Consider the following 24092-nt stretch of genomic DNA (forward strand, 5'->3'; position numbering starts at 1 on the left):
CACTACATAGGAAGTGTTGTTGTTTTCCTCTCAAACATTAATTTTCATGTTTTACTTCCATTTGTTCAATAGATTCCCCCCCCGCCCCCTTTTTCTTTTTCCCTTGGCTATCTCTGATATTTGATGTTTGGGTACCACTGCCTCTCTCTTTTCCAACTTTTCCCTAAAGCATGAAAACTCACTGTGGAATAAAGCAGAACCATCTTCAGGGGGTATAAGGGCTGCACACTGCTACTAGGAGTGCCAGTGAAACGATGACTTTGTGGAGGGGCAGATTATTACTTTTGGGCCTGTTGAGGACCTATTTGTGTATTGAGGCTGGATGAGAGCGACTGGTGCTGAGGGCTGTCAGGCCAGGGCTGAGTGATGACAGACCCTTGTCATTTGCCCGCATTCAGCTTCATTGCTATGGTGACAATATGCGGTAATGAAAGTGGCTGCTGAGGGTTGGACAGAATCCTCCATGGTTGCTGTAGCCGACAGCATCTTTGCAACAGCGTGTTTGAGCTGCTGATGGCCCTTGGTGTCAGAGCAGCATCAGATCTCTAATGACAGAAACTCTCCACAGATTTTTGGGTCCACAGGGATATAGTGCTCATGGCATCATCACCAGTCTCAGCAACTTCTTGCATCAGTGACAAAAATTGTCTTTGCCTGCTGTAGTTGTTTTTATGTGCCTCATGGTGGATTTCCTCGATTTATTTTGTGTGACATACAAGCTAGGTAAGCTGGCGCTTACCTGCACAGCAGCATGGGGTGGCCATGGTCCTCCTCCTGCCGCATGAAAGGCAAACACATTAATCAGCATATAGGCAATGGCTGCTTTCGTTAAATATACCTGTGAGGGGCCCTGGTGAACAGGCTCTTTTGTTCCCAACCAAACCAGAAGGGATCAAAGGTCAGCAGGAACCCAGAAGTCATCGGTCAGGGCGGGTTTTGCTGGATCCTGGCCTTGTCAGCTCCATAGTCACCCCTGGCAACTTGGGCTGCTGCCTGCTTGCCTTTCCCACTGCCTGGCGCAGAAGTGGAGCATCCGGTCTCTCAGTTTCTGGAGAAAGATGCAGACATAAAGTCAGCATTTGAAATACAGTGTGAGCATTGCCATGTTCCTCTTTGTTATCCAAGTCATTTGAGAGTGAGATTACAAAAATGCTAGGTTGGCTTTGTAGAGATCTTTTTGCTGTGTTCATCTTTAGGATGCATTTTAAGCCTGCAAATTCCTTTTTGGTTTAGTGGCAAATGGCAACCCGGAAAGAAGCAGCAGCATACTGCCAAAATGTGCTTCTATGCTTCTGCATATAAAAGTTCACTTCTAAAAAAACTTCTGGTATGGCATTTATTTCGTTTGAACAGATCGATTTATTTTCCCTCCCCTCCCTGTGATGTTAAAGTACATTTGGCAGTAATCAGTTTATCCTTATTAGAAGCTGTGGTAAAAGGCAGAGTTGCTGAGTCAATTTACTCCATTTACTTCCCCTATTGAGCCTTAATGTGTCCCAGTCCCCACCCCTTACAGTGAAAACAACATCAATTATAGGGCTGACAGGAGCCTGGGACTCAGTGTAAGTTGCTCCTTGGGGTTATTCATCTTGCACCAAAAAAACTGGCACTCAGCAATATTCATCACTCCCCCCTACCTAAAACGATTGAGTAAACACTGAGGTGAATTATCAGAGGGGTAAAAAGGAGGAAAACTGAGTTTGAATATGTTGGAGGCAACTTTGGGCTCATCTGGCAGGAGAAATAGAGCCATCAGCCAACATGCAAGCTCCCCACCACTGTTTAATATTGCTGCAGATGCTGGAGGGAGGTTCAGTTATCCTTACTGCTTCTCATAGCCTGACCTGCAACAGCCTTTCTATTTTGGCATCTGGGCTGGAAAAGCAGCTTCAGTCCTGGAAAAGCAGCTTCAGCACTGATGCAGCAGAGATGTGCTGGGCGCCCAACTCTCTGTCAGCACCTTAGGGAGATATATTTAAAAGACTGCTCAGTTTACAACAGTTTGATCCCGTGATATTTGTATTTACTCCAAACATCCTGAATCCCCTCAGGTGGAAAATAATTCAAAGTGGGAACCTAATTTTCATAGTTTTTTTGTGAATATGATATGGTAAAATCTTTTTCTCTAAAACCTCACAAAATAAAAAAGCATGGAATAAAACTCAGAATGTGCTTTGTTACCATTACCTCCCCTTACTACAAAATAAAGCAAAAAAAGCACATCCAGCCAAGCAAATCCAAACACGAAAACCTCAAACTTTGTGCTAATTTAAATTTTCAAAGTAATCTTTAAAAAAGAAAGAGGCTCTGCTTTCCTTTACCCAAAAAATAGAATGCAATCACGGTAAGGGAGGAGAAATTCCCTTACCATACACCTGGTTTGTTTTTACGCCCGGTGCTGCGGTTAGATGGTTGTCTAAATAAACAGAGATTAGGTGGAGGGCTTTATCTCAAAGCTGGCACTGGTTATCACACTGCTTCCTCCCACTCCCTCCCTCTGATTGTGAGTTGTATAAGAAGACTTAGCAAGCATAACTTAGAGCTGATAACCTTTGAATGTTAGTTCAAGGAAGCTGTGCCATAGTAACAACAACAAAAAGAGAAATTATGCAAACTCTGTCACAGACTATTCAAACAACTGGCAATTTGACCCTAATTCTGATTTGAAAGAAAAAGTATTTGGTAAGTTTTTTGTTTCTAGAGTTCTATTTGAATTTAGCATGATCAATAGTATTAATATTTGAGCAGTAGTAATAAAAAAATAGAAAGAAAAGATTCCAGGAATAAACTCAAGTTTATTCTTCAAATCCTCTCTCCTTTGGGGATCTTACTTTAAAATTGCTTTAACAAAAGGAACCTGTAATGTTTCATTTGGCTAAATTGCTCCAGCCCTGCAGTTGAGGGTTGAATTGATCTTGATGTAGCCCTGGAAGAAGACAGTGTTGACATTTGTTTTTGATGGTAAATGAGATATATATATATATATCTATACACAAGCAGGGGACATGAGGAGCGGCTGGTAGGTGATGGGCAGCTTCTGGCCCTCCATGAAAGTAAACAAGAAAAGTCCTCGTGGTTCTGCATGGCTGTGAAATCAAAACACACCTTTTCTAAGTGTGTCTTGGCATGCTGATGGGCAGGATGCAACACACAAAGAGGAGGAGAAGGGTCTTTGGGGTCTTTGCAATGTGCCTTCCATAAAATGAAACAAACCAGCAAACCACAACCAGGGAGAGGAAGGAGGGGGAAGGCGTCCGCGCGCTACCGCAAGGCAATGTCATCACGATGTTGGGAAGCCAGCTCACAGTGAGCGGGTGAGCGCGGGCATCTCTGCCCTTGTCGTTCGCATTACCGCAGTGCCACGCGCCCAGTTACACAATGCGTAAAGGCGAGGGTTATTTCTAGGACAGATAATTGAACATTAATACTCGTTGACATTGTCGTAGGAATGATATGTCAAGCTGACAGGGCCTATGTGCTTGCATCTGCTGATCGGCTGCAGATGAAGGGATGTTTGGCAGATTAGACCTGGGGCCTCGACACTACCGAGCCAGGGATGATACAGCCATTAATCATGAGCTGCCATCTTGGGCTGCCTTCCCAAAAACAGTGGGTGCCTACTTTTGGGCGTGGAGGGCATGGTTTGCAAAACAGCATCAACCCTCATAAGTGTACGCACACCTCTGTGTGCATAAAGATTTATGTAGACGTGTAAAAAAGATTAAAGAGGAGCATCCTTGATGCTGCATATGCATGAGTGCCGCCATCGTCTGAAGAAACTGTTTTCAATCTACTAACGTGAGAATAAAAGGCAGCGGAATAGATGAGAAGTTCTCCAGAAGCATTGAGAGCATGATCAAGTTTGATGAGGTGTTTCTGATTATCTCTATGTTAGGAAGTAAATGACATAAAAATGGTAGCAGAATTAGTTGTTGGTTTGGTTTTTTTCTAGAATGTTTTTTGTGTCTCTCTTGTTCTGGATGTCAACAGGCCTTTCAAGGCAAGGGTGCTGTAGATAAAGTAGTTAGTTGCAACCACTCTGCCCCCTTCCAGCCAAAATCCTACAAAAGGTGCCTTTCAATATAATTTAAAAAAAATCTTCAGAAAGCAAATGCTTTTGTCACAGCATTTCTACAGCCAGACCCTGCTGCGCAAGTTCAGAGGCATGAGAAGCAGATGGAAAACAATTACAGGGGCCTCTGACACTGGAGTTAGTTCTACTTTCTTAAAATAGGGCTAAACGTCATGTTTGTAATGTCTTGCATACAGTTTGGCTCTGCATAAAATGCTACAAAATAGGGCCCTTGAGAACATCCATTATCACATTTTGGTTAACATCACAGATTTTAAAAATCCCAGTTGTAATGAAGCCATGAAATAAAGCTTTCATCTATAAAGATCTAGTTTCTCTTTGTTATTAAAATAAAGTAAGCCATTAAACAAAATATATGCATATAATAGTAAAGTTCATAATCTCCTATCATCAAAATAATAAATTCAACTTTTTTTTTTAATTGGAGCAGTCATCTTAGAAAGGTTCCTGTATAGAACAAGATCAAATGTGCCTGGTTGCTCTTTCTTACTTTGTAACTTGTTAGTGGTGACATTTTTTTGGTCTTTAACTACTTTCATTTAGATCTTTCTAAAATAAATGAGTTTGGTTCAGAAAGGGGGGGGAAAGCAGAGGGGGATTTTTGAGCTTGAATTGAAAAGATTTATTATATCTTGTTGCTGTTCTTGTGAATTGTTAATGGCCATCACATCAGAAATGTGCTGAAAGCAACATGCAGTCTCGGTACTTTTGCTTCCAAATACGTGGATTGTCTCTTTTATGGTAGTTTCTGTGAAGGCGTCTGCATGCGTGTGGTGCTTGATGTGCTCAGATCTTGAAAGAGAACAGGCAAGAAAGGGATGCTCAGGCCAGGGATGGGGTGGGCACTGGCTGCTTACAGCTGACTCTGTTTGGGCTTTTGAAAAGCCCCTTCCAAAAACCCCTGTCCTGGCCTCATCCATTCATCATCCCATAGAAGATGCCCACCGAGGGTCTCACTTCACAAAGCTGAGGACATATCCTTTAGGCAGACCAGGCTTTGGCTATGTTCACTTAGCAGCTAAGTGCCAGCTCTAAAATTAGGCAGGTGGAGACAGTTTTGCCCTTTCAGGGCTCATCCCCAAGTGCTGGCCAATACCAGCCCCTGGGAAATGCCTCACACCATGAATATTTCCACTGAAATGCAAAGCTTGGTTCCACCAACCCTCTCTGAGGGAGGATACAGTTAGGTCTTTGGAGGCTTTTGAAATCCAAGTGAAATTGGTAGAGACCTGCATTGAATTTGGGGGAAAAGATTATTTTTTATGAGGGAGTCCTCTTGGTCCAAGAAGTTTTCTAAGAGGGAAGAGCCAAGCCTTTTTAATGACATTTTTAAAAGGATGAGAATCAATGCATAGTGAATATGTGGGCAAATACATGTGCCTTTTCCCAACTCTCACCAGATCTAATCACACTTTTTTTTGGTGCATGTTCTTGTACATAGAAATATCATCCTGGGAACATGTATCTGCTTTATTCTGAAATTGGTCGCATTAGCAGACTTGTTTCTTTGCTGAGTTGGGTACATGATTAATTAGAGCAATTGTTTTTATTTGGAGACTTCTCCATTCATCTCTCAGAGTTAAATTTTAAGGCCAGGCTGGTCAGAAAGTGGATTTCTGTACAGGCCTGTACCCTGAAGCCAGTCAAAGGGATTTCACACAATAAATGGGTGTAGATAAATGAATTCTCTAGCCAGAAAGCAGAATTGCTTAGTCAAGTTTACTGAGTTAAAACTTGTCTGTATTGTTCATGCATGCAATTGCACTGAACTTGGGTTATTTTAGCAGAAAAGAACTCATTAGACCTAAGGAATGAAGGGAGAATTTATGAGGGGCTCTTATTTTCAAGGTAAAAATAACGGAGAGTGAACTTATGGGGAGGTAAAAGCTGGGATGGATAAAATGAGAACAGCTGAAATAGCTGGTCGAGTGCTGGAAAGTGAAGCCCAGCTCTAGCCCAGGTAAATTGCATTTGAATTTCAACCTCAGATCTGTATGCACTCTTCTTTGGCAGATGTTGAATTGATAATGCCTGTGTGTTAAAGAATTCTGATTGTTTCTTTTGCCACCTTCGCAGCTTATGAAAATGCAAGTAGCCCTGCCTAATGAATATTAATAAGAGTGATAGCTGGAAACACACAAGCCTGTGGCTCTTTGGAGCTTGGATGGGGTTAGCTGGAGGATTGTTGTGACTGGGAATTTACATGGTTTTTAAGAATAAACTTCCTGAAAGCTTTTACATTCTCCTTTAAAAGCTGATGTTTGTTCACAGTACCTGCTCATGTATGCATGGGGACTTTTCTCCCTTTCCCTTTCTAGATACATGTGAGATTAGTACTACAGATGGCATGTCCATGTTTTGTAAAACAAGGCAATTTATTAGATGAGAAGAGAAAGAGACCCCATCTCTCAAATTTACTTCAGTCCAAGGTTAATTGTATCAATAGCAATGGTTTGTTTTTTTTTTATTTTGCTTGTTTATTTTTGCCTTTTCCCACACCCCATTCTCCCAGGCAGCTGTGGCAGTTATTAGCAGGGCAGGGAAATGACACTGATGAATTCTGCATCTCCAAACGTCCTAGGAGGCTTTAAAGCCCATTTCATGCAGTTAGTTAATCGGGCAGCTCGTTAGCCCATTGCTGGACCTCACACATGGCAGTCTAATAGCAGGGATAGCTGTGGAGAGGCTGGAGGATGGGAGGGCCCCAGGACCTGGCTCTTCAGCCAGAGCCCCATGGACAGGCACTGCCTGGAGCTGCTTGGAGCTCCCAGTGATGCCAAGCAGTGCCAAGCATTGCCAGCGTCCCTCTGGTTTTGCCAGTGCTGTTCTCTGGCTCTGCTGGAGCAATCCTCTCCAGACCTTTGTTTACTCACGTGTAAAAATACCTGTTACTAACCTTTCTGCCTGTGTCATAGGTCCCATTTGATCTGCTCTTCTTTCCCCAGATTCTGTTCCCAAAACTGCTAATTATGCAAAAAACCAAGGCGCCCTTTTTAATAGCTTCCTGCTCATTGAGAGCTGCAGGGGCAAACTTGAAAAGGAGGGTTAGTGCGGGTCAGAACTCAAAAGGCAAATAGAATCAGAGAGATATTTATTTATTATTAAAAGAAACCCACAGTCTTGTCTTGATGGTAAGGACTGCTGTGATGCGTCATGGAGTGGAGTTCTTTTTCAGAGTGGTGGTTTAGGGCTGGGATACTCTTGGAGAGTTTCATGAAGGCTTAGTGAGGGGATTTTATGAAGATTCAGCAATTAAGATGCCTCTGCATTATAATTTCTGCCAAATATGTAAAAAGACTTACTGTGTATTCACTTTACAAGTAAACTTACTCTTTCTAGAGCTTTGAAACAGGAGGGAAACCCCCAGCTTCAAAACAGAAACACATGTATGCACTGCATTTCTCTTTTTGCAAAAGGCCTTTTCTTTCCCTTCTCTTGTCATGACAAAAAGGCTTAATTTTTTTTAGCCAGCATAAGGGAAGAGGGAAGAGGGGGAGAGTCATTAAAATGCAGTTCTTCCAATTACGTCCCGTTATTTGTCATCTTTATTGCTTTTCTATAGTTTTCATTGCACCTTTAATAGCACGCCTGGTCAGCAAAGGTGAGCTGGAATGTGAACGCACTTGGCTGTGCTGCCGTCAGTGCCTGGGAGCTGTGCTCGAATCCCAGTCCCTGTAGATTTTAATGTCCCTGCAGACTGCTGGCAGCCTGCTTCCAGCTGTGGCAGGCATGATGCAGTGAATTGCTTTTCAATGTTCTTTACTCAAATAGGCAGTAATTACAAGCTTAAAGAGGTTTAGTGGTCCAGTAAACTACATAATCACCCCTGAATTAGCCTGGGCTCATCAGTTGCAGTCCAGCAACCTCAAGACTGCTGTTTGTATGCAGGCTTTATCACGTAGCAACCTGAGCAGCAGGTGTGGAACAGCAAGAATCCCCCATAAACACAACTGTCTACTGGGGACAATGATCTCTAATGAGATGAGGCTACAGCATCACTGTAATTTAAGTGGGAAAATTAACGCCAGAGAATGTGCACTACTTCCGAGAGTCTCTGCTTCTTCAGAGAACAGCAGTGTTTTCCTGGCTTGTTTTTTTTTTTCTTTTCCCTCCTTCTTTTTTTTTTTTTTTCCTGCCAGATCTTTAAATGCATCTTTCTCTTTTTTTTTTTTTTTTTTTTTTTTTTTTTTTTTTTTTTTTTTTTTTTTTTTTTTATGAAGAACACATTGTGGTTTTGCTTATAAGCTGAGTGGTCTTTATTCTTTTACAAGGATATGTTGTGAATATTTAATGGTGGACAGGGCATCTGTTCAAGGACTTTCCATGCCAACAAAGCAGCATTGCAAAATAGCAGCTTTATCTTTTCATTTCCTTCCTCAGTGGTAGTTTTATTTTTTGTTTGTTTTGTTTTCAAATAGAAAATGTAAAATAGAATGTAACCCTCCTCATCTTGGTGCTGAACCATTGGCACCTTGATGTGTTGGTTGCCTTGAACTCTCTTTGTATGATGGCTTGGCCCCTTCATGAAAAAAGAAGTTCAAGCTCCTGGCAGGAAGCAGTTTGCTTGGTGGCTGGTCCTTAAGGGTGCTACCACCTTGGGAAACCTGCTTAAAGCTCCTGCTCCATCCAAAATCCTCTAGGTTTATATTAGGGATCTGGCTGAATACAGCAACCCTCCATAAACCTGATCACACAGGTGTGTAGAGTAGGGGATGGAGGCATAGGGCAGTGGTTTTTATCCCTCACAGAGGGAGCTCCAGATATATGGAGGACAGCCTGGGAAAAAGAGGAAAAAGCACAAATAAAAGCTTTCAGCTTAACTCTATGGGATTACAACTGCTGGCACTGGCGTTTCCCAGAGATTGTAGAGTTATTTCCGAGCCCACCTGTTTAGAAAGTCATTTGAGGTAGATAAGGACACTGACTTATTGCTGGGAAAAGGCTTCTGGTTAGGAGATATTTACCTGGGCTAATCTGTTTTAGGCTGGCTCTAAAAACAACAGCAGTGTTTTTACAGAGTTATCAGGTAGTCGGGATTTCCTTTGGCGTGCCAGTGATATTTTTTCTTCCTTCCCAAAAGCTGCTCACCTGCCTTTTCACAGCTGTCTGATAAAGATGTTGGCTTAACTGAAAAGCTGGGTTTCAAGGCTGTGAATTTTAGCTCTAAGGCAGTTGCAGTCAGATGATGCATTTCCTCAATTCCTTTGGTGTTGCTTGGCTGTAGTGTTTCATAGTTTTGGCTGTGTTGTGCTGCATTTCGAGGAGAATTTCGCTAATCTTTTGGATGCAATTTTTTTTTAATTTCTCTGTCCTTGGTTAGTTTTCGTCTGTGAAAGAAAAACAGTAAATAACAACAATGAAGAAAAATGGCAGAGGATGCAAAAGGGCATCACCCAGGTCACTTTAGCAAAAACAGTCTTGGTCCTAGAGTAAAAAATTCCTTCTTAAGTGTATCAAGCAAAGTTAATGTGTATGTGCAAGCTGTATGTGTGTGTGTATGTGAGTGTTTCTGTGTGCACATACATACAGGCACCAAAGGAATGTTTAACATGGGAAAAGCTCCACTCAATTACCCCAGTATGGTGTGGGAGTGTCTGCATAGGCTCAGCTTGAACTGAAAACCAGTAGGAGCCAGAGTAAACTCCAAACACTGGGGTCTATCAGAGTGTCTCCAAAAGGAAATAGCAGAAGCACCATTGCTTGGACTAGCTAAAGCGCAACTGGAAAAGGCAGTGGGTAATAATATACGGTATGGAAGGAATAATATTGTAGCAGCCAGGAGATGGATTAGATGAGTTAAAAGGTTTTTCCATTTTCTGACTTCTGTAATATCCTGTGCAAGGGATGATCTGAACTTTTTTTTCTTAATGAGTGCTCACATTATGAGTAATTTGATGGGGCCACCAGAGAAGTATTGGCAGCGCATCCTAAGCCATACCATGTCTCTCCATCAGCCTTGGAAAGGATATTTATGTTAGTGAGTGCCAAAACTTGTTCACAGACAACTCTTGCAAGAAAATTATTTACAAAAGGGCAAATGGGAAAAAAGGAGAAGCTTTTTTTTCCCCCCAGCATAACTTCTTCATTAAAAAGGGTCGCTGTTGCCAGTACCTCTTTTCCCTCCTTGTAAACCCCCACAAAGGAAATGTCTCCTCCCCTCCTCTGCCTGCAAACCACCCCAACCGCTGTTTAATCAGGTTAGCTGTGAACACACATTCAGATTTTGAAATTTCTGGGGTATTGGCTCTCTCTTTTACACCCTGCACTTGCCTTAGGAGAGTCAGGTTCTGCCTCCTTTCCTCACCTTTTATTTTTTGGCAAGGTTTCCAAAGCAGCCTGCAAACCCTTTTGTAGGGGCAGCAATAGGCAGTGTCTCAGAGCCCATCTCATAGGGATGGGCTGATGCTAAAGACTAAAGCAGCAGCCTATTTGCCTTGCTGTAGGGGTGCAGGCAAGTCAAAGCAATGCAGCATCTAGTCACACTGCATATTTTGATGCATTTTTGACTTTAGAAGACCAAGCTCATCTGTTGATTTTGTGTTCTTAGTTTGCAGTTCAGTAACTCTGGCAGCACCAGGATTTATTAAAAGTAATGTTACGAGAAACGCCTTACCGCAGGGATATTAAACTATTACAATAAGTTGAGGAAATATTTTCTTTTGAAGGAGGAAAAAGCGGGCTTTGTCTGCAGCATGACCGTGTCATACGGCTGTGCTGAAAAAGCAACGAGGAGCTTGAAATGCTGAAGCCAGCTCACAGTTCAGTAGCATTATCAGGCTGACTCACTACTCTCAGCCAAGGAAAAGACTGTGAAAACTTTGCACAGGCTTTTTTTCCTCCCAGCCTCAGAGATGCATTTCTAATAAAACAACTTCCTTCTCAGTGTTTTAGTATTTCCTCCAATGTGCAAGCCAATCCCACGGGATAAACAGGATCGAGTTTGCAGCTTCCGAGTTGAATTTTTTTCTTCTCCCCCCTCCCTACCAGGTCACCTCAACTTGGCAACTTTTTACAGCCTTGCCTGAATATAAAGCAGGTCACAGGGATGGTCTATAAACCTATTCAGGCAGCCTGCAAAATAGGCAAGGGGGCTCCACGCGTTCGCTTTATCGCTCCCTCTCAACATGCCGGTGGCCGGTGAAGAAAGGAGGTTGCAATCTTATGACTTTATGGATAGTGATCCAACCATTTTTTGGCTACATTTTGAGTGCAGAAACCCCCATTATTCTTTAGGAGGCCAGAATGTGTGAGGATCTAGGACTCGACTGCTATAAATTCAGGCTCTGTTCTTAGACTACACCATGCACTGCTTTTGTAATGCAAATGGAAGGCACAAAGTGTCCCTTTGATAATGTGCAGTCAGGAGACAAAAAAAGCATTCACTGCAACAGTAAAACTAATTCATAAAGCTGAGAGACAATAGGAAAGCATTATGGATATTAAAAAAAAATAGTAATTTCTCGTAGATCAACTTGATCATTAATGTAAACAGTTCAAATGCAAAAAAAAAGGAGGTTGGGGAAGGGGAGAGACCCGAATGGCTGTGCTGCCACCTTAGCTAACCCTGGACAAGTTTAAGTAAAGCAAGAATTTAGAGTTCAGCATAAAGTCAATGTACAGTTTGTCACTGGAGGGCTGATCCTTGGGCTTTATTCTGGATACTGAGTTAGGCTGGGTTTCTCTTCAGAAACAAGAAAATCAGAGTGTTGGGATTTTTTTTTTTTTTTTTTTTTGATGTTAGAAAACAGTTAATAAACACTCCTGGGGCATAAATTTTAAGGGGGTGATTTCTCTTCATCACCTCCCAGAGTTTAGCTCAGGGTCGCTCACCTTGGTGCAGTGCACTGGGCTCCGGAGGAGGCAGAGGGCTGGAGGAAGGGGATGAAAGGGCTCCGAAATGGCTCTCCCGGCACGGCTCGGCCAAGCCACGGCTCTGCCACGATCAGGGCAGCGCTGGATGGCGGCCACAGGCTCCTCCTAGCAGGACACGCCGCCTTTCTCTCAGGATTGCTGCTGCCTCGCTGCTCTAGCAGAGCTGCTTGGCAGCCCTGGTGCTGAGCCGGTTCGGTGCCGTGAGGAATTAGTAATCTGAGGGGTGAGAAGGGCAGGATTATTTTCCCATTTTCCCGGCACCATTATGATGCACTGCTGTCGCAGAGGAGGAGGGGAGGGAGTGCTGTCGATGCCGGGTTACAGATAAGATAAAGTCTGTCGCTGTCCTGGCATCCTGCATTTGGTGCCTGGGGTAGAAAATTTGAGGAGTACGTTTGGACAAGGTGTAACATTAAGAGACAACCTTGGATACTTTCCATCTGTACCTAATGGAGACTTTACCCACCATCTGTAGTCAAAGGTGATTAAAAACAAAATCTTATTGTTTCTTTTGCTAAAAATGCTTTCAAGCTGCATTAAAAAATGGGCTTTTACTAAGGTACTGCTCGCTAAATACCATTCATAAAACAGTGATGAGAAAATATGATGGAAAGTTAAATTTTTCTCTCTGTCACTTTGATTTCTTTGTTACTGCTAAAATGACTGCTCTGACTCATATTTTGCATAGTTATTTTTACCTTTTCAAATGTTCCTTAACTGTTCATATTACCCTGGGCAAATCCCCCAGGGATAATTTTCATTTGCATGCAGACTTTGATGGTGTTATTAAGCAATCACTTTCTGTACTAAGTCATTATTAAAAGTAATACCACAGAGCCTCAAAAACACATTAATGGTGCCAAACAATCCACATTTCAGTGCTAGATTTATGGAAAGGGAAAAGCACAAGGTCTCATATCATACAGTGGATGCTGCTCTGTAGCTCTGTAGCAGCAGCAGGCTTGATCAGAAAATATCACAGCCAAATTCAGAGCCCTTATCTGTTGTCAGCCTTATTTCTTTAAATGCCCTTTTTTGGTTTGGTGGGTTTTTTTGTTTTTTTTTGGTTTTTTTGTTTTTTTGTTTTTTTTTTTTTTTTTAAACCTGCCTGCTTTCTACTTCTTTTTCCCCTTGGATTTACCCTTTTCCTCTGGCCTTGGCAGGAAAGCCTGTCTGCAGTCTTCCAGTATACACAAGCTGGGCTGGTTCTGGGAAGGAGGGTCAGCCTTCCCCTCTGTAATCACTGTTTTATGGCTTTCACTGGAGGTGTTAATGCAGATCAAATGGAAAACAGTCCAGCATGAGCGTTACAGCTTCTCATGCTGCCCTGCATACGGTCCCAATCGTTAATTCTTATTATAAGACCTAAAGGTAATTCTGTTTGCTCTCCTAATGCATTGCGGCTCTCCCGGTGGTCCCGTGTCTCTTTTCTCCAATTCCCATCTTGATCAATTGTTTGCAAATAATTAAGCTTTTAAGAGATAATGGTAGGAGCTAATGTACACAACAAAGTAAAGGTCTCAAATCACTGTTTATTGAACAGTTTGCCTTGATATCCCAAAGTGATCCAGAGTAATAGGTGGACTTGTCAGCTGGAGTCACTGCAGTGGTTTTAGTAATTCTTCCTTATATATTTAGTAAAATTATGGAATATCTCAAGTTGGACAGGACCCATAAGGACCAAATCCAACTTTATCCTCTTCACATGACTACCTTAAACTTAACCATTTGATTAAGATACATTTTATACATATTCATGCAAATATAATATCTATACACACAATAGATATATATCCATATCTATGTGCATTTGTCTATATTCCTTCAAACAGCCATTATTAGAAAGTTTTCAGAAGACAGTAGTCATTCTTGTGTGAGTGGGGTAAAGACCAACAGCAACAGTTTTGATTGAATTTCCTATTCCTTCATAAAATGGCAGTTCTCAGGGTTTCCCTCTGTCTCTGTTGCAATGTGATGTCTGCCTTTGCCTGTAGCACAGGCCTTCCAAGCCCTGTGGGTGGGAATGCAACAAGGCTTTGAATGTTTTTATAGCAACCTAGCCTGTGGCATGCTGATTCTTTGTCAAGTCATTTCTATTATTTTATTTTATTTTTAGTCTACAAAGGAACAGCTCGTATGAAAGCTTATATAATAATGTTGCTTAGTGTTTAAGATTACTTTAAACCACACCGAATCATAGTTAAAAAGCCTGCTGCATTGTGACCCTTTAGCTAAGAGGGATTAGCTGTGTGAAATCCCAGGCTGTCATGTGATTATGGCAATTACAGATTTATCATGAAATTAAAAGTTTATGCTGTACGAGGGTATGCAAAAAAAATCAGATGACCTTAGACATACCACAATTTGAGGAATTTGTAGTTTGGGACTTTTAAAGTAATTATTTTTACAGTGACAATATTATTTTGATGGCTAATTTTATCCAGTCTTGTCTATTAAAAAAAAAAATGTCCAGAACAATTGAAAATTGCTTAATGGAGACAGACTTCTCAATTCCAATAGCTAGAGGCTGTCTAGTAATTATTGCTTGCTGCATGAAATTAGACACAGTTTGTTCAATTACTTAAAATTAGATCACATGTAAGGTGGCAAAGCAAAATAAGAAAAAAAAAAAAGAATAATTCTGTCCTCGCTTGATAGCAAAGTAATGAAATGAGAAGTAAGCTGTAAAGAAAATGTTACGAATCATCTCTGTAGGGTTTGGAGTTTTTTCATTGAAGGGAAGAAGAATGTTGTGTTCAGATAGATGGACATGAGTATGACTGTTGTGGATGAATGTGTGTAGAACACAGATGGTAAAATACATGCTGCATTTTTGCATGTGTAAAATGCAAATTGCCCATAAAAAGAAGACACTTCTTTCCCTCTGTTTTTTACTTTACAATTCTGGAGCTGTTTCATGGACACACAGGAAATACAAGGGATGATCTACAGGTGTGCACGTCATCTGTGAGCTTCCTGCCAAGAGAACAGTACTTTTAAAATAATTGAAAATTCCTCAACATTTTTGAGTGAAAAAAGATAAAAAGTCTCTTTTGGGGCTGATGGCCATGGTGGTGGGCTTTGAAATTGATATATTGAGTTAAGAGAAGTTGCTGAAATTCCAAGAAAAATTCCTCTGTGGTAATGTGAAGTGATACTTGCATGTAACATAGCCATGAGAAGTCAGACTATGCTGTTTAAAAAAATATGTAAAATCTGCCAAATAGCTATAATACCAATAAGATTGTGGGATTTTATGAGGTTTTAAATTCTTAAGCTTTGCAAAGTTTCAGTTTCATGTAATATTACACTGAAGAATATATCCAGAGAATAAGGGAATTTTGGGGGGAAAAAAATGGATGAATGTGTAACAGTAAATACTTTGTGACTATCAGCTGCTAAATAGTGTTGGGATAGGACTAACCAGTTACATCAAATGACCTTTATTGAAATGCTACTAAGCACCTTGCAGCAGTCCAGGTCTGAATTAGATATGTACTGAGACCTGGGCATCCAGGTTAGGAGCTGAACCAGTTCCTTGAAACAGGGCTTCTCCTTGAAACTGTTACATTTGCAGTATTTGGCCATTCTTTTTTGTGGCAGTGACAGTTTTGCATAGATGGGAAGGACAGAAATGATATTTCTACATTTCAGACTTAGTTGTGGTTTTTGCTGTTGATTTATTAAGCAATCTGTATTCATGCAGAAGCGAATTTTCTGAGAAAGCAAATCAAGTTCTCACAAGAAACTTATGATTGAATTATAACATTATCTTCAATTAAAGGAGTATTTATTTTCTGTCTCTTAGAATTAGCTCAGCACAGCTATGCTAATGTCAGGCAAAAATGTGCTGATTGTTGACCTTGCATTGGCCTGTGTTCAAAACACAGACATTTGTTTATGTTCAGGATGCTGATCTTATTTGCAAATTATTTTGGGACACTGGCAAGTTTTGCCTTCACTATCTCAGAAAACATCAGTGTGTTTTAGTTTTACAGAGAAGCTCTTTATCACATTCTTTGTTGTTCAGTTGAAAACAGAGAAAAGAGAAAAAAATAGATTATTTGACTCTAATCGGTCATTTGAGACAAGTACAAAAATTTTTCAGCTAATGCAACAAACATCCTTCTCAAGTATCAAGGTACTGTCAGTATCCTAAGCAGTTATTTCTCCACTTCACTAATCTTTATAATTAGCTTGTCTTTTACTGCCATTAATTAAGTGATGTAGTAGCCCATTAATAATTATAAAAGAGTGACACACCTCAGCATTTTCACCTTTCAATATTAGATGTCACGCTTCTGTTTTGGTTTGGTTTGTATTTTTTTTTAATTTAAAATAAAAGGTAGGCCAAAAAAGCACATTGTTTTAAATGTTTGTATTTATTTTGGTGTCTTATAGCACCCTTACCCTTCAGAAGAGCAGAAAAAGCAGTTGGCACAAGACACAGGGCTCACTATACTTCAAGTGAACAATTGGTAAGTAATTTTCCTTAGTGTTTCTATCTGGCTATTCCTTTGGGGACACATCTTGCCCTTGTTGTTTCCCTCCCCAGAAGTTTATTGATACAAAAGGGATATAACCACGTGAGTGGTTTCAGGTGTAGAGGGTATGAGGTTTGCTACTGTATTTTATTTTCCCATCATTTGGGTAGATCTCAGTGTATTCATATCTGATACCAGTCCTTTTTCTGGCTGAGTTATCTGTTCTTCAATAGGAAGTCATATCCATTTGCAGGACATTGGTCTTGGAAGAGGTTGAGATGTCAGGGGCAAAACAGGGACAATTGGTCCCATTTCTGCTGAGCATATTGTTATTTGGGGTTGCTGTCATGATTTTTATAGTGTAGTTAGAGAGGTTTTTCATTTTGACTGACACCCTTGAATCTCTTTATCAGTTTGTTTTCAAAATCCAGTTTATGAATAAACTTTGAGGACAATCTGGTTCTTTGCTGCCGAAGTACAGTGTGGAGCAACTTTATTTATTTGTTCCAGCTAAGGGTTGGTGGAGCCCTGCTCTGTTATAGTAGTGATTCATTTGAAGGAAGTCGGGATCTGTGCTTGTTCTGCAGTGGATTTTGGGTTGCTAACTGCTCAGGGTGTGGTGAAAGCAACCAGTGAAAATTACCCGAGATCATGCGGCAGCAAACCTCTTTTAAAAAAAGTTTGATTTATTACCCTTTGATACTGCATCAAAATGTGGGTTCCTCCCACTATCCCAGAACAAGTGTCATACTTGAAGTGTACTGCAATCTAATACCTTGTAAAACTAAGTGTATCTAATTAATTGTCCTAATATATTTAGATTAGTGTTTATGATGGGAAACCTTATCCTCTTTGAAGTAATACCCAGAAAATGGTCAAGGCGAACAGCAAGCCTGCTGGGGAAAAGCGAGGGAGGAATGCCAGTTTGCAGACAAAAGTTGGTTGGGGTTTTTTTTCCTGTTCAATAAGTGTCAGAGATTAATATTACTGAAGCTCTGATTACATGGCCTAATCCATTTTAGTGAATAAATTTGGTCTTGATGTCCATTGCACCTACATTAACAAACCCTCCTCTCTTAGAGAGCGTAGGAGCCTATGGGAGAGATTTCAGATATATTAAACCCCATTACAGAAAATGTAATTTCTGTCAATATAATCCCATGTATTCTTCAATTTAGTACTTTAGAGATAACAAGCTACTTACAATATATTTGCCTTTGGAGGATTAATTTACAAAGTGCACTATCTGGGAGACGCAGGCGGGCTCACATAAGCATAGCTTGTAAGGGTTATCAATTTCTGTGACCCCACAGCAGCCCTGGGAGATCAATTTTTTGAAGCCCTTTAAGATGCTGAATAAAGGAAAATACCAAATACTTAGTGTATATGAAGTATGTTTCAAACATACTTAATTTTAAATGGAGGAATAAAAGGCATAAAACATAAAATTTACGTGTTACAAGGTAGTGCAACCCACAGTATTTTGGCTCAGCCAGAAGAAATTAGTGTTTACTTCAACTTTACATTTTCCAGCCTCTATCCAGGTGTTGCCCTAGTTTGTAGGGTTGTCCTTCAGTTTCAGTCTCAGTGGGTGCTTTGGGCCACTGAGAAGCTGTGGGTACTCATCAGGGTCTTGTTTAACGATGGGATGGAGAGCAGGTGTGCTGCTCCTGCAGGGTCTGGGAGTACAGGATTCAACATCGACAAATGTGTCAGTTTGGGATGGCCCATCAAAAGAAATCTTTCAAGATGATGAACATAGGAAGGATTCAACTAAAGGTGATGGAATTTCTCCAGAGTGACCTTCAGTAGGTTTTCTTTCAGTTTTTTTTCCAGGGTGTTTTTCAGTACCAGTCTCTCTTCAAATATGAGGACTTTTTACTTTGGCTTTGTGTCAGGTGTGTTCTTATAAGTTCCTTATGTGCAAAGAAAAAAAAAAAGAGGTCAAAATACAACTCTTGTGGATGTAGGGCAGGCTTCCTCTACTTGAGCTATTTCTGTAATGCTGCTGTGGTGCTACAATTGTATAAATTATTGAGACAATTCTCCTTCTCTCTCCTGAGGCACAACAATTTAACGCTATAGAGGCAGTGGGGCTTTCTTAAATCACAGGTGGTGGGCAGAAATGCCAAAATATGGCAGTGCAGCCCCTGCTTTTTGTAATGGATGCAAAGGAACAAGGAGACTGTGAAGCTGTTGCTGAGTGTGCAGGTTGCACGGGGAATACCCAGCCATGAGGTGACCAGAGAGCTACTCATCCCCTCTCAGATCCTGGGGGCTATGGAGCAACCTTCTCAAACATTTTCCTGGATCCCTTTTCTTCTAAAGCAATGTGCACAAGAAACTCTTCCTACCTAAATGTTTTGCTGCAGGGAAGAGCTAATATATAATTTCTGGTTAGTTTTGCCCTTCTTAGGCAGGCTCATAAGTCATTCAGCCAGAACTCACAAAAAAAATTTGCCTTCTTCCTTAGATTCTTCCAAACTTGTTAACACACATGTACATTTTTGTATTAATGATGAGTCATTGTAAATCACTGTTGCAGAGATTAAATAGAATGCTGAAGGGCAGGCTGGGTGCAGATCAGTCATAAATTATTGGCAGCAACACAGCATGTGGGAATACATGAAATGTGCATGAAAAACATAAACTCATGTCTGGTAGCATGGTCGTTAGCCCGGACTGGGAATGCTGGATTTTCTGGCTGGAATTAGAAGTTTGCCACAGACCAGTCAGTGAAGAGAGCATTTGTTTTCTGGAGACTGAAAGCATTTAAACAATTTTTGTCATATTTTGAATGCCTTTTCAGTATGTGCTGGTTGCATGCTTCAGTTTTGTGCCGTAATGAAAAGAAATGTTGACTTTCACATATGGACTGCCCTGGTGCTGGGACTCCCCAGGCTGATGAACATAACCCCTGTTGACGTGGAGGAGTCACAGGAATGGGGTGATGATGTGAGATGTGCCAGAAAATATATCCATGAAAGGGCACATGTCTTTAAAAATATCACAGTCCTTTTACCATGACCCTTTTCATTGGGTTATTTTATTTTTTTAAGCAATTAAATAATCCACACAGAGGATTTTTCCCTTTTTTTCCCCCACATGACAACTTTACTTGTGAATCACCAGCGTTGCCTTCTAGGACCATCTTTTTGCCTCAGTCAGATGTTTCTGTTGTGGGAAGAGGGAGCCCTTACCCTGCTGCAAAATAAAAATAAATCTGTGGAAGGTAGGAAGATAGCAGAGTTCAAATGCCAGTAGTCGAAATGAGTCATTCAGGTCTCTGTCATATCTGTTGTTTAACCCCACAGCAGTTTAGTGTTCCAAGCACAGTAACATGAGCAAGAAGGGGCACTTGTATGATGCCTGTATGGACATGGTGCAGACCTGAACAGGTACAGGTTAATTAGGTGCTTTTCCCAGGTGATAAAAACAATGAATTGAAATATCCAGGTGTGATCCAGTCACTTCTTAGCTCAGCTGAGAGCCAGTCAGGCTATATTGAACAATCTATATGGTTTTCTTGTTTACTACATCCCAGCTGAATCCCTTCCCATTAAGAGCTAATGGTAAATAATTACTGGTGGTAGTCTATGAAGAAGAGAGAGCAATTCTAATCAAGGGCTGCATTAGATGTCAGATGCTTGTTTATGTTTTAGAAAAGTCTTGGTGCACACAGATAAGATGTTTGTATACTTGTAGAATAATGTGCCTATATAACCTCCCTATATGTGCATGTCTTAATGTGATTGTGTCTCTAAATAGTATTGCATCCAACTGCATTAAAATGATAAAAAAAATAATTGAAATTCAAATCCTTAAAGGTCCAGCCTTTATTAGGTGTTTCCATTCTGCTTTTTCCAAGTACCCTTGTGCTATCTAGGGCACAGCCCAGACAATGCTGGAGCAGCTAGTCAATATTTTATCTTGCCCTCATTCTTCCGTGCTTCATTTGTTTAGCTGTATTCAAACCGTGCTTGAAGATGGAATTAATAATTACTGCTGGGCTTTCCTGTGGCACTCACTTACTGCTGTAATACCCAAGTCTTTCCCTGACCTCCATGTGCCTATACATGCATACAAGGTTGTGGGTCTGCATGGTATTTTTACAGTTACCCTGCAAAGAGAAAGAAAAATGTTGTCCTGGTTCACAGGGGAAGAAGTGAAGCTCATAGAAGTCCAGGTCGCAAGTTTTGGGCTGGTCTGGGACTGTGAGGTGACTCAGAATTATAGCAATTTGTTCTCATTTAGGGTCTGACAATCATTGAAACTTCATGTTTCATGGAAACTCCAAGTTTTGAGTGCCTTGGTGTCTTACATTACCAGTGCCCACTGTTGTGTATGGAGAAGTGAGAAATCAGTAATTTACAGTGAAAGTTTTGTGTTCAATGATTTACTCAGTAGCTCTCAATCAGTCCAAGGAAGCAGCAGAGCTGAACCCTCTTCTCTGCTGCAGTATTTGGCTGTATGAACCAGGACTGGCTTGCCTTTTCTTCCTGCCTGAGTCATTCAACTTTGTCAAAGATTATTACCTGTAGAGATAGATTTTTTTATTTTATAATGCCCTGGCCTGTTCTTATAACAGACATAATTGTCATTGGGATCCTTGAGGCTTTAAGCCCTATCAAAAGTGGTAGCATGAGCTGGTAACTGAACTGTGATGAAATACATTAAAGCCTAGGGTGCAAGCAACTCTAGTAATATGGTGTCCTAACTCTTGAGTTCTTGATTTTGTATTCTTGGCTTCTGTAAATGTCATTTTTGTATATAATTTCCTAGACTTGCAAAAAACCTCAGAACAAGCCCCAACCAAACATATCAGAAAAAAGTATCAAATAATGTGATCAAAAAATTTTCCCTAATGTTATTCTTGGAGTCAGATGAAGTGGATTTTACTGAAACCCTGTAAGAACGACATTTCAAAAAGGCTCCAGGACCAGCCCAAAGATGAGTGTGGAAAATTAGAGATGGACTCGGGATAGAAAGAGCTGACCACCTTACCTTATGTAGCACAGCCAGCTCAGAGCATAGAAACAGAAATAATTTATTACTCTTTTAGTCCCCTCACAGCAGTAAATTTCCTTCTGCCTCCATTTCTTTGCTTCTGGGTAAGACTAGTGGTAGAGCTTTGCTGCAGCAGTTGCATTGGGCAGGGTAGGAAATGCTTTGCCATGGCATGGGCAGGCAGAGTGGTGTGGTGGGGACAGGAGGATTCTGCACTTCTCACGGGGAAGAGCTCCCCAGAACCCAGCCATGAATGGAGAACACCACTGGGAAGGGTGTCCTTTCCATCTGCTCATCCTGGCTTGCAGATGGTGGGGTTAGGGATGGAGCAGATGGGGGAATGCAGATGGGGAGGTGCAGATGGAGAGGTGCAGATGGAGCAGATGCAGAAAGCCCCTGCCTGCCCCTCCACAGAGGGGCAGGGGAAAGAGGAATGGCCTCACAACTCTGTACCTTTTGGGAAACAGTCCCAGGCCCCTCTTTTCCCTCTGTGGTTTTCATATCATGGCATGCCAAGGATTTGGTGCATCTGAAGCACACCCAAACACCGCCAAATCCAACTGATACTGTTGTCTGGTGTTTCCCATGTGTTTAGCCCCATTCCAGACCCCTGGAGGGGACAGAATAGCTCCTTCCTGGAGCTGGGCATTTAGCATCGACATCATCTTTGCTCAATTCCTTCACTGAGGGTGATATTCACCCTGAGCAAAAGGCCAGCACATGACCAGTGCACCACTTTAGTCCCACTTAAGCACTATTTTTAGGGTGTAAGTGGGGGAGGAGGCCAGCAGGGAGGGAGCATAGCAAAAGCAGGTGCTGGTCCTATATGCCGGGTTAGATTTTCACCCCTGTTGCCCACCAAATTGTAGACTACAATAAACAGTTTGCCAAGCACATCGCACGCAGGGATTTTTAGTCCTTGGAGAATAAAATATCTGCTTATTTTCAGATGTATCTATTACTGCTTTTGTTTGCAGTAAACAGATTAAATGAGAAAAGGTCAAGATGCAATTTCAATCTGTGTAAGAACATAACAAATACTTTTCTCAGTAATCAGATATAGTAAATACAAGTACTTATTTACTTGTAAATGTTAAAACATTCACAAATTATCCTCTCAACTTCAGCAATACGAACTTAACCATCAGATTTTGGAGAAAATTTACTTTTCTCCTCTATGTTATTCTAGAATATGTATACAGTTGTTATTTAAACACTGTTTTGTTAATGGGAATGCATGCAAAAGCAGGAAAAAATAGGAATAAGAAAGAGTATATATTTTGGGTTTGACACATAAATATTGTTTTATATTCTAGAGAATAAGACAGTAGGTGTTTGCAGAATAAAAATCATCCCCCTCCAAGAAAACCCCCTCAAAACACCAAGAAAACTATTTGTAAAAGTATCTTGCTGGGTGAATTGTTACATCATTTGAGCAGTTCAGAATGTGTGAGGTAAATTAGCTGTTCTAAATGTACCATGTGCTGGATTTTTCAAGCAGATTTTTGCATTTATGTTTTCACTAAGTCTTAGCTAATTGTTGTGCCTTTCACCTTGAATGCCAATTGTAATAATAATATTACATCTGTAGTCTATTTCTCTGTTCTTAAATTACAGCAATCAGGAATACTCACTAGGTAAAATCCTGTATAGTTACTCATAAGAAAATATTGAAATCAGATGAAAAAATAGTGTTTAGCTTGCATATTGCCTTAGACAGCCCTGGAGAGCTGCCAGGCAGTCAAGGTATTATTAGAAAAGCTGAGCAAATAGCTTACAGGGGGAAGAGCTGTGAATGTAAAGCCATCAGGTACTGTCAGATCACTGGATTTTAGGCTGGAATTTCCTTTTTTAGTTCAGTAAAGCCATTTTAAAGTACAGCACAGTGGTTCAAATGTGTGGGGTTTGGGTTTGGTGAGTCAATTTAAGAAGCAGTGGTAGAGTTTCGCCATAGGTGTTTTCCAAAGGTGCTCAGAGGAGGTGAGTAAAGAGTTTTCTTGGGGAAATGCTCCCCTTGGCCTCCAAGACTTCAGGTGGAGGAGAAGAGGGAGACCTAAGAGATGGAGACCTGGGTTTCTTGTTCAGTCCAGATGTGTCGGTTTGACAGCCCCTGGATTCAGACTGGGGAAAAAACAGCAAAGGAAGCACCATTTATTTCAAAAGAAAATGTGAAATCATTTGGCCCAAGCTAACAGTGATGAGCTAATTAGTGACACCCAGGGCACTGAGCAAAATAAACCTCAAAAGCTGGTATTATTTTAGTCACGTAGATACTTTTTTGAGAGGAAGTAACATTGGTTCCCACTGCAGAGCATCAGACAGTGCAAACAGAGTTTACCTGCCAATAGTCCTGACTAGCAAAAGGTTAATATGCAACCAAGAAAAAACCTCTTTTCTCTCTTCTGGGGTGGTCTCATACTCAACAAACTTTCTTTTAGTTGGTGCATTAATGTGCTGTAACAAATGTGATGTCAGGTGCCAGAGAAATAAGATGGAGCAGCACCAGTGCAAACATTTTCCTCTTGCTCTTTTCTCCTCTCCTGCTCTAGCTTTGCTCTGCAGGATCAGGGTAGGGATTGGAATGCTTTGCTTCCTTATATTTAAAAATACTGAGATTCAAGTGTGCACCATCTCAA

General features: G+C 41.0%; 1 protein-coding gene across 1 annotated transcript in view; it reads left to right on the forward strand.

Annotated features, from left to right (window-relative positions):
- Positions 1-24092, forward strand: part of MEIS1 (Meis homeobox 1) — a 106613-nt gene that overhangs the window by 67444 nt on the left and 15077 nt on the right. The window contains exon 9 of the mRNA XM_058801575.1: positions 16367-16443. Coding sequence (XP_058657558.1) covers positions 16367-16443 — 77 coding nt within the window. The remainder of the gene's footprint in view (positions 1-16366; positions 16444-24092) is intronic.

Source organism: Ammospiza caudacuta, chromosome 3, assembly GCF_027887145.1.
Source record: "Ammospiza caudacuta isolate bAmmCau1 chromosome 3, bAmmCau1.pri, whole genome shotgun sequence".
NCBI lineage: Eukaryota > Metazoa > Chordata > Aves > Passeriformes > Passerellidae > Ammospiza > Ammospiza caudacuta.